This window comes from Xenia sp. Carnegie-2017, unplaced genomic scaffold, assembly GCF_021976095.1.
Source record: "Xenia sp. Carnegie-2017 unplaced genomic scaffold, XeniaSp_v1 HiC_scaffold_20, whole genome shotgun sequence".
Lineage (NCBI taxonomy): Eukaryota > Metazoa > Cnidaria > Anthozoa > Malacalcyonacea > Xeniidae > Xenia > Xenia sp. Carnegie-2017.
This window is the reverse complement of record NW_025813483.1, coordinates 2,936,568-2,951,347: the sequence shown is the minus strand read 5'-3', so window position 1 is coordinate 2,951,347 and position 14,780 is coordinate 2,936,568. Positions and strand designations below refer to the sequence as shown.

The 14,780-nt window shown below is 32.9% G+C and overlaps 1 protein-coding gene across 13 annotated transcripts in view; it reads left to right on the top strand.

Annotated features, from left to right (window-relative positions):
• LOC124442870 (DNA polymerase zeta catalytic subunit-like) overlaps nucleotides 1-14,780 on the top strand; it is a 110,799-nt gene that overhangs the window by 3,314 nt on the left and 92,705 nt on the right. For 7 of the 13 annotated variants that reach the window (XR_006947383.1, XR_006947385.1, XR_006947384.1 and 4 more), the window contains 8 exons: nucleotides 56-280; nucleotides 371-432; nucleotides 525-654; nucleotides 740-785; nucleotides 1,276-1,406; nucleotides 1,478-1,527; nucleotides 1,617-1,713; nucleotides 1,779-1,902. Coding sequence is in view for 2 of the 13 variants with exons in the window: in XM_046993382.1 (XP_046849338.1) it covers nucleotides 576-654; nucleotides 740-785; nucleotides 1,276-1,406; nucleotides 1,478-1,527; nucleotides 1,617-1,713; nucleotides 1,779-1,902 (527 nt within the window). In the remaining 11 variants the exon portion in view is untranslated. Of the gene's footprint in view, nucleotides 1-55; nucleotides 281-370; nucleotides 458-524; nucleotides 655-739; nucleotides 786-1,275; nucleotides 1,407-1,477; nucleotides 1,528-1,616; nucleotides 1,714-1,778; nucleotides 1,903-2,743; nucleotides 2,835-2,988; nucleotides 3,069-3,263; nucleotides 3,334-3,499; nucleotides 3,608-14,780 lie in introns of those variants that run through there. The other 6 variants (XR_006947386.1, XR_006947387.1, XR_006947394.1 and 3 more) reach the window with 6 other exon arrangements.

The window sequence follows — 14,780 nt, the reverse complement described above, 5'->3', positions numbered from 1 at the left end:
ACGACAAAACAATTCGCCCGCGTAACGATGGTGACATTTAATATTTATCTTTCAGTTTACGTTTCGCGTGACAAATTTCAATATGGTTTCTGTGCTCCGATCTCTCGATTTAGCTGCATGTCCCAAATCATTGGTGTCTTATCAAAGTGACTCTTCTGATGAAGAGAGAAGTAATAATGATAAATCTAAAGAAGATGAAAAGTCAATCGAAAGCACTGTCAATATGGATGCTCTAAAATCTAAGTTTCTTTTAAACAGCGCGCCAATTGTTGATGCTAAGGTAAAGTGTAATAGTTTTTATCCAAAGTCCTAACTAGGCAACTACCAAGACCAAGGTTAAATCTATGATACGATTTGCTATGCTTTAAAGGAAGGAATAGATTGGAGAAGACACATCGATCCTTCAATGAAAGAAGTTACATTTAATGCAAAGTATGACGAACTCTTTTCTGCTTCGGTACATGCTTCTGTTTTGTACATGCACATGGACAAAATCATGATTTTGAAGAAGTCTACTATTTTAGGTTGGACAACAAAATCCATTTTAAACGAAGCAGCAAAGAGCACATAAAAATATGTTGTCTGGCTATGTTGAGCCAGCTCATATCAGTAAATTTCAATTTGATAATCAACTAAAAACATTCTCAAGTTACGGTAAGAGCAAAAGCAAGCATAGTTTGAGAAAAAATGTATTTGTTAATGAGTTATGTGTGATCTTTTTGTTTTTAATAAATCACAGGTTATGCATTAGATCCAAGTGATGACACAGCTCACATTGAAGAGAAGTTAGTTACAATATATGTATATAATATTGTTACAATGTGCTTATAGCATAACTATGATATAGCATACATCTTCAACGATAGTCATGTTAGTGCAGGGATGCACATCTCTCCAAAATTTTATGTGTTTTACATTGTGGGGATGATTTATTGTAGTGTAGATTGATACTAAAACCCAATACAAACCAACTTTTTCATCCTTTATTAGTTTCAGGACTAACTTTTTATACATAATTCACAATATGTAGAGGGTATTAAACACTCCTACATCAAATGTGTTCCTCAGTGAATGCATCAAGTCTGAAATGGAATAATGCTGAAGTATTATATCACTCAATTACTTTGAAATGATTCAAGCTGATAAATGAGTGGAATATGATGATTGTGCTTTGTCATGAAATTACCTTCAAAACATAATGTAGTACATGGCTCTTAATTATTAGTAAATAGGCTTGGTAATGTTTTATGTTTATATCAATTGTTATCCATTAAGATTTGTTGGGGATGTTGAGAAAGCAAAGGATAGCAAGGGATTGACTGTGTTTGAAGCTACAAAACAGCTGGCTGGAGATTGGAAGAAGAGAGAGAATAAGGCAGATCCTGGTGTGATTGATGGATACAAGGGTACGATTACTACAATAATGATAACTTTTGAAAGGTTGTCCTACTATCTCTTATTCTCTGTTATCCTATAGGACCATGGAGTAAGTTTGTTGATGAAGAAACTATTGCTAAACCATCTGAGGTATTTCAATTACCCAAATAAAGAGTTTTATAAAGATATTTTTCAAATCAAACAATTATTTTTCTGTCATTCTACCTTGGTGAATACAGGAAGAGTCGACAATCCTTGAGGAGTATGAATTATCGAAGAAAAACAAATCAAAGAAAGATGATATGAAACCTTCAGAAGAGAAATCCGCATTACACAGTAAGTTAAAATTTTCATACTTTCTTATAGTTTCCTAAACTTTACCAAATGTAATTATTTTTCAGTTAAAGATGCATATGACTATCAAGGAAGATCATATCTTCACATTCCACAAGATCTTTGCATTAATCTCAAGTCAGATACTCCTCCAGAACGATGCTTTCTACCAAAACAACATATTCATACGTGGTATGTAAACAATTCTCCACTTAGTTCATTTATTCAAAATCAAAAAATGGAAGTTAAAATACCAGAAATGACGTTAAACACGCTATTGAATTTTAGTTGTTCTTGTATTTGTTTGTTTTCTGTTACTTTACTGTAAAACAAAAACGGAAGAAATATGAAAGTTTACTTACTAAAATGTAATTAGAAACGCCATGGAACGTCTGACTTAGAGTCATCAATATGCTTTAAATTTTGTAGATTTTAAGGAAAACACGCAATAATTGAATTAAGTTTAAAGACAGTTTATGATATAATTCTTGATGGTATTGAGGAAGTTCAATTATACATTACAGTATTCATTAGAGAAAGCGTCTCATCCAAATATAAACTTAAAATATGAGCGTTTTTTTAATACGATGCTTCTGTTTGATTCAAGACGTTTAGGTGATCATTTGATATGTTTATAAAATCATATTTATCAGTGTATTATTTATTATAAAGTAATGATTTGTTCTAGTACTACGTACGTATGTTTGTAGATATTGTATTGGACTTCCTTAGCACTTGTTTTAAGAAACACGGCTAACCTGACATTTACTTATCATTTGACTCTGAAGATGACTACTGCTAAGGTTGTCAAAACGTCAGTCAACATCAACACCAACAGTCCTTCACAGGACTCTACTAAGCTCGACAAAAACGTAACGATACTTCCTGATGCAAATATTCACTTTATACAGCACTTTTTAATAACATTTAAGTATTTGTTTTCCTGTAGTTCATCCTTCTACCGTCGTGATAAAAGAAAGCAATGGAGATATTCTTACTTATGTATTATTGTATTATTTTATCTTTCTCTTAGGTCTGGTCAAACTAAATGTGTTTCTGCAATAAGATTCTTTCCGAAATCTGCTCATCTTCTTCTGTCGTGTAGCATGGATTGTAAAATTAAGGTAAAAAGTCATTTTCTCTGTCTTACATGTTGTTGTTCATTTTGAGTTTGGTTGTACATCGTTGAATGCTCCTCCGACATTACTGGAGGTGAGAATTTTTACTAAATTACCATCACGACAAGAAATACATTTGAAACAATACATTTTCTTTCAGAAACTGCAAGATAATATTCATGTAAGCGCCAACGGCTCTGTTTTTGTAAAATCTAACATAAGAGGAGGAATTTTACCCAGGTAATGTGGGATATTTCACATTCATTTGGTTACTGGTCACATTTTTATTGATTCAAAAGATTGTTGAAAAAATAGCATTTGCATGTTGTTGTATATTTTGCAATGTACATAGCGTTCCTTTTTAAGTCTTTAATCTCCTAAATAGGTCTTGATATCTTTGGGTATTATATGTTCAATAAGTTTGATTTATTTTAGAATGTTAGAGGAGATATTATACACACGTATTATGGTAAAGAAAGCTTTGAAAGATTGTAAAGATGATAAAGTAAGTTGGTTTTATTAAACCTTTGTTTTTGAAGCGATCTTTAATGTTTTTATAAGATCCAGTCGCTAAAACGTCATGGAGTTTTCATCATGTTCAAAAAAGATGCCTTTCCACTCTTCGTTTGTTTTCTTTAATCATTCAATATCATAAATAATTTGCATTTTAGACTCTTCTTCAACTTCTTGATGCTCGACAGCTTGCTTTAAAGTTGATTGCAAATGTCACTTATGGTTACACATCCGCAAACTTCTCAGGACGAATGTCTTGTGTTGAGGTAACTTTGATCTTGTCATGATAGAAATTTAAATAAACGATAACTCTCCCCATTCCATCTAAACAGACCTTGTGCCGTAAACTTTGTATTCATGATAGAAATTTAAACAAACGATAACTCTCCCCATTCCATCTAAACAGACCTTGCGCCGTAAACTTTGTATTCATGATAGAAATTTAAACAAACGATAACTCTCCCCATTCCATCTAAACAGACCTTGTGCCGTAAACTTTGTATTCATGATAGAAATTTAAACAAACGATAACTCTCCCCATTCCATCTAAACAGACCTTGCGCCGTAAACTTTGTATTCATGATAGAAATTTAAACAAACGATAACTCTCCCCATTCCATCTAAACAGACCTTGTGCCGTAAACTTTGTATTCATGATAGAAATTTAAACAAACGATAACTCTCCCCATTCTACGGTGGCCCACAAGTATCACGGCAAATTAAAAACTCACGGCAAATTAAAAACTCGCGGCAAATTAAAAACTCGCGGCAAATTAAAAACTCACGGCAAATTAAAAGTGATACTTTTGGGCCACCGTAGTGGCCCACAAGTATCACGGCAAATTAAAAACTCGCGGCAAATTAAAAACTCACGGCAAATTAAAAACTCACGGCAAATTAAAAACTCGCGGCAAATTAAAAACTCGCGGCAAATTTTTGACAATGTGGTGAACCGGGCAAATGCAAAATTGTTATATGTTTCCACTTCGAGGAGGGTAACTTTCTAGTTGAAACTTAGAGTTGTCGTTATTTCCATGTGGATTCGTGTGGGATTTCTTCTTAAACGATATTTGTTGTATCTATTTTAATGTTATATGCAATGATTATTATTTCGTATTTTCTCTCTAACAACATTGATTTCATAATCGACATTTTTCCTTTGAAGGCCGTACCGTTTTATACGTCTTTTAAGAGTTGAGATTCTCATTTTTACTGAGTGGTTTTTGCTCAATAACTCGATAATTTCGTCGTACTTGAAGCCTTTACTAAAGTATTCTTTGATTAAATTTTCTTCCTCTTGGGCGCCCGCCATTGTGAATTAATACTACTCGTCATTACCACGTGTTTCAACCCACTTTGCCGCGAGTTTTTAATTTTCCGCGAGTTTTTAATTTGCCGCGAGTTTTTAATTTGCCGTGAGTTTTTAATTTGCCGTGAGTTTTTAATTTGTCGTGAGTTTTTAATTTGCCGCGAGTTTTTAATTTGCCGTGAGTTTTTAATTTGTCGTGAGTTTTTAATTTGCCGTGAGTTTTAATTTGCCGCGAGTTTTAATTTGCCGCGAGTTTTTAATTTGCCGTGAGTTTTTAATTTGCCGCGAGTTTTAATTTGCCGCGAGTTTTAATTTGCCGTGAGTTTTAATTTGCCGTGAGTTTTTAATTTGCCGCGAGTTTTTAATTTGCCGTGATACTTTTGGGCCACTACGGTGGCCCAAAAGTATCACTTTTAATTTGCCGTGAGTTTTTAATTTGCCGCGAGTTTTAATTTTCCGCGAGTTTTAATTTGCCGCGAGTTTTTAATTTGCCGTGAGTTTTTAATTTGCCGTGAGTTTTTAATTTGTCGTGAGTTTTAATTTGCCGCGAGTTTTTAATTTGCCGTGAGTTTTAATTTGTCGTGAGTTTAATTTGCCGTGAGTTTTTAATTTGCCGCGAGTTTTTAATTTGCCGCGAGTTTTAATTTGCCGTGAGTTTTAATTTGCCGCGAGTTTAATTTGCCGCGAGTTTTTAATTTGCCGTGAGTTTTAATTTGCCGTGAGTTTTTAATTTGCCGCGAGTTTTTAATTTGCCGTGATACTTTTGGGCCACTACGGTGGCCCAAAAGTATCACTATTTGCCGTGAGTTTTTAATTTGCCGCGAGTTTTAATTTTCCGCGAGTTTTAATTTGCCGCGAGTTTTAATTTGCCGTGAGTTTTAATTTGCCGTGAGTTTTAATTTGTCGTGAGTTTTAATTTGCCGCGAGTTTTAATTTGCCGTGAGTTTTAATTTGCCGCGAGTTTTAATTTGCCGTGAGTTTAATTTGCCGTGAGTTTTAATTTGCCGTGAGTTTTAATTTGTCGTGAGTTTTAATTTGCCGTGAGTTTTTAATTTGCCGCGAGTTTTAATTTGCCGCGAGTTTTAATTTGCCGTGAGTTTTAATTTGCCGCGAGTTTAATTTGCCGCGAGTTTTAATTTGCCGTGAGTTTTAATTTGCCGTGAGTTTTAATTTGCCGCGAGTTTTAATTTGCCGCGAGTTTTTAATTTGCCGTGAGTTTTTAATTTGCCGCGAGTTTTAATTTGCCGCGAGTTTTAATTTGCCGTGAGTTTTAATTTGCCGTGAGTTTTAATTTGCCGCGAGTTTTAATTTGCCGTGATACTTTTGGGCCACTACGGTGGCCAAAGTATCACTATTACCGTGAGTTTTAATTTGCCGCGAGTTTTAATTTTCCGCAGTTTTAATTTGCCGCGAGTTTTAATTTGCCGTGAGTTTTAATTTGCCGTGAGTTTTAATTTGTCGTGAGTTTTAATTTGCCGCGAGTTTTAATTTGCCGTGAGTTTTAATTTGCCGCGAGTTTTAATTTGCCGCGAGTTTTAATTTGCCGTGAGTTTTAATTTGCCGTGAGTTTTTAATTTGCCGCGAGTTTTTAATTTGCCGTGATACTTGTGGGCCACCGTACCATTCCATCTAAACAGACCTTGCGCCGTAAACTTTGTATTCATGATAGAAATTTAAACAAACGATAACTCTCCTCATTCCATCTAAACAGACCTTGTGCCCTAAACTTTGTATTCATGATAGAAATTTAAACAAACGATAACTCTCCACATTCCATCTAAACAGACCTTGTGCCGTAAACTTTGTATTCATGATGGAAATTTAAACAAACGATAACTCTCCCCATTCCATCTAAACAGACCTTGTGCCGTAAACAAGTGCTATGAAAGTAAATATTTTGTTGTTCAATTACTTTTTTGTTACTCACTACATTACATATGAGATGACAAAAGTAAATATGGGCCAGACACACATAAATAGAGTAAAAGCCCCATTTTTCTTGGCTACATCACTACCTAAAACATACATAAAGATAAATTACATTGTCAGGTGGTCACCAATGCCAGATCTATCAAAACGCTTGTCAGCAAAGGATTTTTATTGTGTTTAGTCTTTACAGAAAGGAATGGATTTTTGGCTCCATTTCAAGGAACAAAAAGCTTTGTTAGCCCTGGCTTTTGGGTATGTTTTCTTTCTCCTTTAGCTGACCAACAACAGTTGTATTTTCAATTTCTGTAGGGAAAGGTTTAAACGGAGTGTTTGTTTGGTTCTTTTCGTTAATTAATAAGAAAAATCTTGACATGTACATTGTTTACATGTAAAATTTATAGTGCTTAGTAAGTTTTCTAAAAAGCTCAAACACTGGCTTTGCTGTGTAAATATACAAATTTCTGTTCACTGTGTTAAATGGTAAAATAGAATTTGTATTTAAAAGAATTGTGTATGGAGAGAAGGTCAATAGTTTGGTTACTTGATTCAACATTCCTTTCTAATTACGGTTGGGGATTTACACCTTAATTGTTGTGACAGTGTTCTTTTTACGCTTACATTTCAATGTAGTAAATCTCATTTTTAATTTATATTTGATTTTCTAGGGATCAGGGATAACCACAACATTTTGTATTGTGATTTTGTGGTAAAATCATTTATGTAGCTGGGAGAATTAGTTTCAAAGCAATGTAAAGTATAAACTATAGCAAAAGCAAGACATGAATGTCATAGCAATGAAAATGACTCATTACTGTCTATATCAGTAGTAAAGACACCAGTAGAAATGACTCATTTACTGTTCTTATCAGTTGTAAAGACAGCCAAAACTGTCTGGTCATGTCATTCACTCCTGAACATGGATACATGCTTTAAAAGAGGGTGTTGCCCTAGAAATATATTCCTAATATAAACTTTTTATAGTTTGTACACAATTTCTCTAATGTTCAAATAATGTTTTGGAAAGAAAATAAGAATTTCCTTGCAAAATGAAATACTAACTGTTACACACAATGCCAGAGCTCTTCATAGCAGACTCTTTATTTTGTGTAGGAGGCACATATTCATATATTCATGTTCTGCCACATTAAGTTCCTTTGAAATCCATTGTTTTCAACGGATTAAGACATGCATATATGAATTTGTGCCCAATTAACAAGTATCCTGCGCCACTGCTGGGATTTTATAGATATTATTAAATCTGGTAGTTGGACAGTTAAATGTGTCATTTTCACTTCTGTCAATGCTATGGCAATGATATCCTGCTTTTTCTTCTTCAGGTTATTTATAACTTTTACTTTTCTTTGCCTTTATAGTTTGAACTATAATAAAGTATTGAATCAATCATTAAATAAATATTTCCTCCAAAGTAAAAAAAACAAACATTGTCACGACAATTAAGGTGTTAGTCTCCAAATCAAGTATGATTAAATCAAATAACAATAAATGCATGTCCATTTCAAACAACTACAATTCTCATAAATAGGAAGTATATTTTGCAAATTATATGAATGAATAGAAATAAATATAGAAAAGACTGTATTCATACTTATATAGCAAAGCAAATCTTGTGGGCTTTTCAGCATTTCAAAAAGGGATGTTACATGATCATGGTTGCTGTAAGATCAGTATTTAATCTCATTATACAAGAAAATGACCCAACAACATTCATTTTAAGGAACTTCACAACTTCTGAATAGCTAGATTTTGCAAACTAAACTCATAAATTTACTTTGATAGTTCCATACAAGTTTCTTAATAAAAACTGTTCCAGTAAATAAATGACAGTTGAAAACTTGAAAATACAAATATTTGAATGTTGTCAATAATATATTTATACCTTTTATAAATATACAGCTGTTGTTATTTGAATCTTTGTTAAAAGAACTCTACAATACAACTGTTTCTAATCAGCTTTAGTATAAAGAAGACAAACATAAAATGAAAAGAGAAATTGACTTTTTTCTTCATTGAAAATGAGCTACAAATTCATTTTCTCTTCTTCTATCTCCTTGTACATTTTCTCAAAGACAGGAGTAATTTAGCTTCTGGCAAATAAAAGATAAATAGAACTCCAAATGCTTCAGTTTCAATATCTATAGTTTATTAATAACTAAATGAAGATTGTTGTATATTTTTGCAATACATGTTCAGGTCCAAATGCTTTTGTTTCAATTTCTATCGCTCTAAACTGAAAATACAACTGTCTTTTGCCCTTTATCTCGTGAAACGTTTCTCAAATACGGAAAACTTTTAGCTGTTCGCAAATAAAAGATAATTATAGAGGTCAAATGCTTCACTTTCAAGTTCTATCGTTTGTTATAAACTTTATTGTGTTGGTTTTTCGTGTTTTTCCTATCACTGTAAATTACAACGTGATTCATTTCTCGTAATATTAACATGGTCAGGTGCAAATGTTTTTGTTATAATTTTCATCCCTCGTTCCTGAAAATCTTTTGCTTTTTCGTACTCTCCCATTTTATAGTAAACGAAACCCAGGATAATGTACGTTGTCGCATTATTAACATGTTCAGGTCCAAATGTTTTCGTTTGAATTTCTATCGCTCGTTCATAAAAATCTTTTGCTTTTTCGTACTCTCCCATATTATCGTAAACTAAACCAAGTTTGTTGTACGTTGTCGCAATAATAACATGGTCAGGTCGAAATGTTTTTGCTTGAATTCCCATTGCTCGCTCGAGAAAATCTTTAGCATTTTCATATTCCCCATTCTTCCGAAGCAACTCACCCAGCTCGTTGTACGAATATGAAACATCAATATGATTAACACCTAACACTTTACTTTGAATTTCTGTTATTTCATAAAGTACTTTAGTTGCAAGTTTATAGTTGCAAAATCTTTTCAAAACATCTACAAAATATTTGGCAAATTTCCAATTTCTTTCATCAAGTTTTTGTTTTGATGATTTTACATCGATCAACTTATTTAGGAAATGTTGAAATGATGAATTTGTTATGAATTTAATTAGATGTGGAATTATTTTGACTTCATCTTCTCTGTCTTCAAAATGATTTAGTGCCCAAGCAACTTGACAGGCAAGATCAGCTGCAGACTTTTTAGAATTATTTTCGTTTTGTTTACAGCCAAAGGTCTGCGATGAATAATTTATGATGACTTCGTGTACAACGCTGTGCAGGCGGATGTCGTTGTTTTCCGTTTGAAGGAATAAAGAACAATGCTTGAATTGAAGACAGACATCTTCAGCAGATATTTGTGGATCAATGCTTTTAATGAATTGTATTATAACATCTTGTGGTAAGGGATCGAAAGATATTATTGAGAAAAGTTTAAAACATGTTCCAACAAGATGGATTCTTCAGCATTTTTTGTACTGCTAACATAACAGTTTTCATTCCTAAGTAAGATGTGTTTATTTTTGAAAATTGCCATCCATGTTCTGTCGCTCTCCTTCATTCAACTTATCAAAATATTGCTCCCACGTGAATGTCGGATTTACACTTTTACACTACCTACGTAGGAAGCAGCATTTGCCAGGAACAACGGTTGACGATCTAATTTGTCTGATACATCCTTTAAAAATTTTTCATCTTCATTATGAATATCAGAAAAGACAGATAGAAGTTGTCGACATTCTTCATTGTTCATACCATGACTAACTGAAATGTGTTTAATTAGATTTCCATCTGGTGGTATGGCATCTGTATTTTGGACAGTTATTATAATTTGACCATTTTTCCAGCTATGATCACCAACTTGAGGTAATAATGGATAAATTTTATGAAGTTCAACCACGTTATCTACAACAATCCACCATGTTTGCCAAGATTTCAGTTGTTGTGTCATCAATAATTGAAAATCTTTAATTTTGTCTTCGCTGCTTTTTGCTTCTTTCAGAGTATTTTCAATGACAGTTTTATCATTGCTTAATCGTTGACAAAGCTCAGCGTAAGTTTTCAAAAGAGAGTCGATATCTTTTCCTTCAAGGGTCATCACAAATGTCGTATTCTTTTCCCAGTCAAACGAGTTATACATTTCTTCACAAATTTGTCTAGCTAATTGAGATTTACCACTGCCAGGATTACCAGAAATATAGTAATATGTTAGTTCATTATTGTTAGTACGGCGTAAGTTATTGAGATCTGCTGTGATTTGATGAAGTAACTCTGTACGTTTAACCACATCGTGATTTGGTTTGCAAGGAAGTACTTGAAAAGAATTAAATGTGTTTCGTTGACATTTAATTTTATTAATTTCAGTGAATGAAAATCCTAGATCTTTAAATGAGTTTTCAATATCACAAAGCATTGTTTGAAATTCGTCATCAGAACTTTTCCTTTATTTTCATGGATGAAGTTGTTTCTGATAACACGAAGTTTATCCACAGCAGCCTTAATTTTGGGTCAAGTTTTGTTCCAATTGAGTTGGAAAACAATATTGCTGCAAATAGTGTCGTACAATCCCACTTACTGGTGTCACCATCTTGAAATTTTGACAGAATATGTTTGTCATGAGGTTTTTTTTGTTTTTCAATATTGAACAACTTCTGACCACTAATGTTTGTATTTTCCCATTCTCCGTGTGATTTTTTGTAATGAGTGTTCCATTCTTGGATAAAAAGATCCACAAGTTTCTTTTCAACATCTTTAAGTATTTCTTGCAGGTAGAAGTTATTAATTTTTTCTCTTGACTGCATCTAAGAGTCATAAAGTTATTAATATCAAGATAAATTGGTTCTTTAATTAGAGTTTATAGACAACTAAAATTGTTGAAGATCAAACATAGCTACGTAATGTTACAGTTTTACTTGTACGTGTAAATGAATATCGAGGATGGCAGCTGAAAACAACGCAATTGGACATTTTAGTTTTCCTGCATTTAGGCATTTGCCTACATCTTGGTAGTGGCGTCGCCAGGATTTTGTGAGTGGGGGGAGGGCAAAACGTTTGTACCACGTCAGTCGCTAGCGAAATGGCCCTAAAAATTGCTTCTACACTGGAAATTTTGAAATATTTATCACAACATGAATGGTTTCAATTTTTTAACTTCCCAGTTTAAGCTTGGAGGATTTGTACATTCTTCGTGTTATAACGTTACGTAGATTGATTAATGATTTTAAAGAAATGTTTTCATATTATAATACTTCCAGAATTGCAGTATTTTCATGAGCCTTACTCTTAGTCATTGCTATATTTGTATTTTTGTGTTTACAAGTTTGAGTCTACGAATATACTTGTCCACCATCTTATACAAGGTCTATGATATGGTGTAATGTGGTTCAAGACATGCGTCACAATATTACTTGTTCTTTCTTGCCTACTGGAGATTTGAATTATTCTAGAATTATTGTTTTGTTTTTTCATTTTTAAGAAATTAAAATCTTAACCACTCGGCTAACAACCCAGAAAGGGTAAATGCAACGCAAACTAGTATAAACAGCTAATAGAATGCTTCCCTTCACAGTAAAGTTGTGCGAATTCCGTAACAGCTACATTAATGCCATGTGCTTCTTTTTCAATTTCAAATGATGCATATAAAATTCCAAGGGGGGGAGCACTTGGGGGGTACAGCCTATTTTTAGCGAGACACGGGCCCCCTTTTCAGGCCCCCCGAGGCACGCCACTGCATGTTGGATTGAAAATGGAGGTACTGAGTTATATTATAACTTAGGAAGGTGTTTAACAATTTGTCTAACTGACACACAAAGTTTGTTCAGGCAGTCTACTTGAATACAATGACTACTTAGTCAGCTGGACAATGGAAATATATATGAAGCAGAGTGTTCTTTAATTTAGCCTTTGCTTTTAAAAAAGATTCCCATTTCTAATAAAAGATCTGATTGCCTTCTAGAATTAATTGTAAAGACAACCATGAGAAATTTTTCAAGTATTCTTGCTTTTCAATAAAAAAAATCATGTAAAATATAGGACATGTCATGTTAAGTCATGTTTTATGAAAAAAACCAACAAAAAATTCATTCTAGTTGTGTGGATTGCAGATTGAGACTGTGTCCAGGCGAACATTTAAAAAATAAATGGAGTACACACTGTAAAATATTGTGTTAAATTCTGGTATTACCATTTTATTGTATTCTGTATGTAATCACATGAAAGTTTCATGTAAATGCCATAAAATGTACAATTTACTTATTGTGTTTCTTTGCATGCATTTAAAGTTTCTTTAAACATGCCTAACACTTTAAATATTTTGGAAAATGTAGAAAATGACAAAAAAGCTTAAAACATTTGTCTTACATTTACACCAACAAAACAGTACCACGTGTCTGTTTCTTACAAAAATATTGGCTGTGGCATAGGCTTATTGGAGAGGAGGGAAAGGACCCCCAGAAGTTTGAATGACCGTCGGGAATTCGAGCTTAACTCCATGGGGTCGTTTGTATAGGCAATTAATGAAAAGCTAAAAAGAAATCTACTGAATTATGTTATATGGAAGAGATGGAGCATGAAAGAAAAGGCTTAAATAAAGGACGTTCGCTCACCTGCAATCTACGTACACTCCCATGCACACAGATTAAACTTAGTAATGGATAAATCACTCTAAGATGTTGAACCATTGCAAACAAAGTACACTTCAATCTATTTACACGTTTTTAAAAGAAAGAAACCAATCACATACCCTTTTTGGTGATGGGAATTGTAACAGCAACCCAAAGCTCACGCTTCAATCCCAATGTGAAACCAGGTGTTTGTGTCGTTACGAAGCCATCAATGCAGTTATTCGACACGTAGAGATTATTAACAAAGCGTTGGTTTAATTGACAAAACATAAGGATCCAAAAACATCACCGCAAGCGAATTTTTTAACAAGATTCTGCTTTGTTTTTCTAAAAACAAAATTTTGAAATATCTTAAATATACATATTTATAAAGTAGCAGTATGGATGTTATCAGTGCTTGTAAACAGCACACAGAACCTTTTTTGCTCTTCAATGTTGTCGTAACGACAAAAACTTTTATAGTGTGTGGCAAATGGCGGGAAACAAAATGTTATCAGAGACACGAAATTTTTGCCTTTAAATATGGAACTGCACCAAGAATTTAACATCTTACAAGACGCCTCCAAGCTTTATTTTGAGAATAATATAATGATCATAGTATGACAGATATTTCTTATAATGCATCAAGTGAACACGTATTTTGTTGCTTTGGTGGACAAAGATAACTTGTTTACCATTGGCTACGTAGTGTTAAATGACAACCCAGCAGAACTTTTCTCAAAAAAACTTTACCTAAGTTTACATTTTTTCTGACTTTCATTTTGACGTGTCATTATTTTGACACACCCTGTTGATTTTTTAGACCTGTGAATGAATAATATTTGAAATGAACTAGCGGAATATTTGATTAGTTACATCGTATTGCTAGCAATGATGCTGGAACATTCAGTTTTTTCAACGTTAAATTATCTAAAATTTATTTGTGATTGTCGAAAAAACCCCCATCAAAATCAACAAATGTTATTCATATCAAAAATGCCTTTCAACAAAGACTCAGAAAGGACACAAAAATAGTGATCATGCAAATCTGTAGCAACTAATTGTTCCATAGATATCTAACGCAAAATTTGCGAAATATAAAGATCTAGATAATAAACTTTATACTTTCTTTTGATGTAAATATTCTGGTCCTGTATTTACTATAATACTAATGGTTGTACGTTGACATACCATCTAAATTGACCAAAGATCTTTAAGATCTTGTTGAATGTTTTTCGTTGACGATTCAGAATATGTTTAACAAAAGATTTGTAAATTGTAAAAGACGTAACAAATTAATGAAAAAGTAAAATGTTGTACACGTCTTGATAAAAGCCATGTTAGAAAAGTAAAATTATTGCACATAATGACACGCATATCTAACATTCTTTGACGTGTCATTATTTTGACTCATCTTGTCAATTTGTAGCTTCTCCATACAAATAATGTTTAAAATAAACTTTTGGAATGTGTAGTTTATGTTAAATATGAGAAAGGTACGTACTTTCCAATGGTAAAATGTCCAAAATAAAATACCGTTTGTTTAAAAAATTCATCAAAATTGTTAAGTGTTTTCCGTATAACACATGCGTAGTACTGAAATTATTTATATAAGTCATTTGTGATAGATTACATAAAAACAAACAATTACAGGTAGAATTAAAAATCGA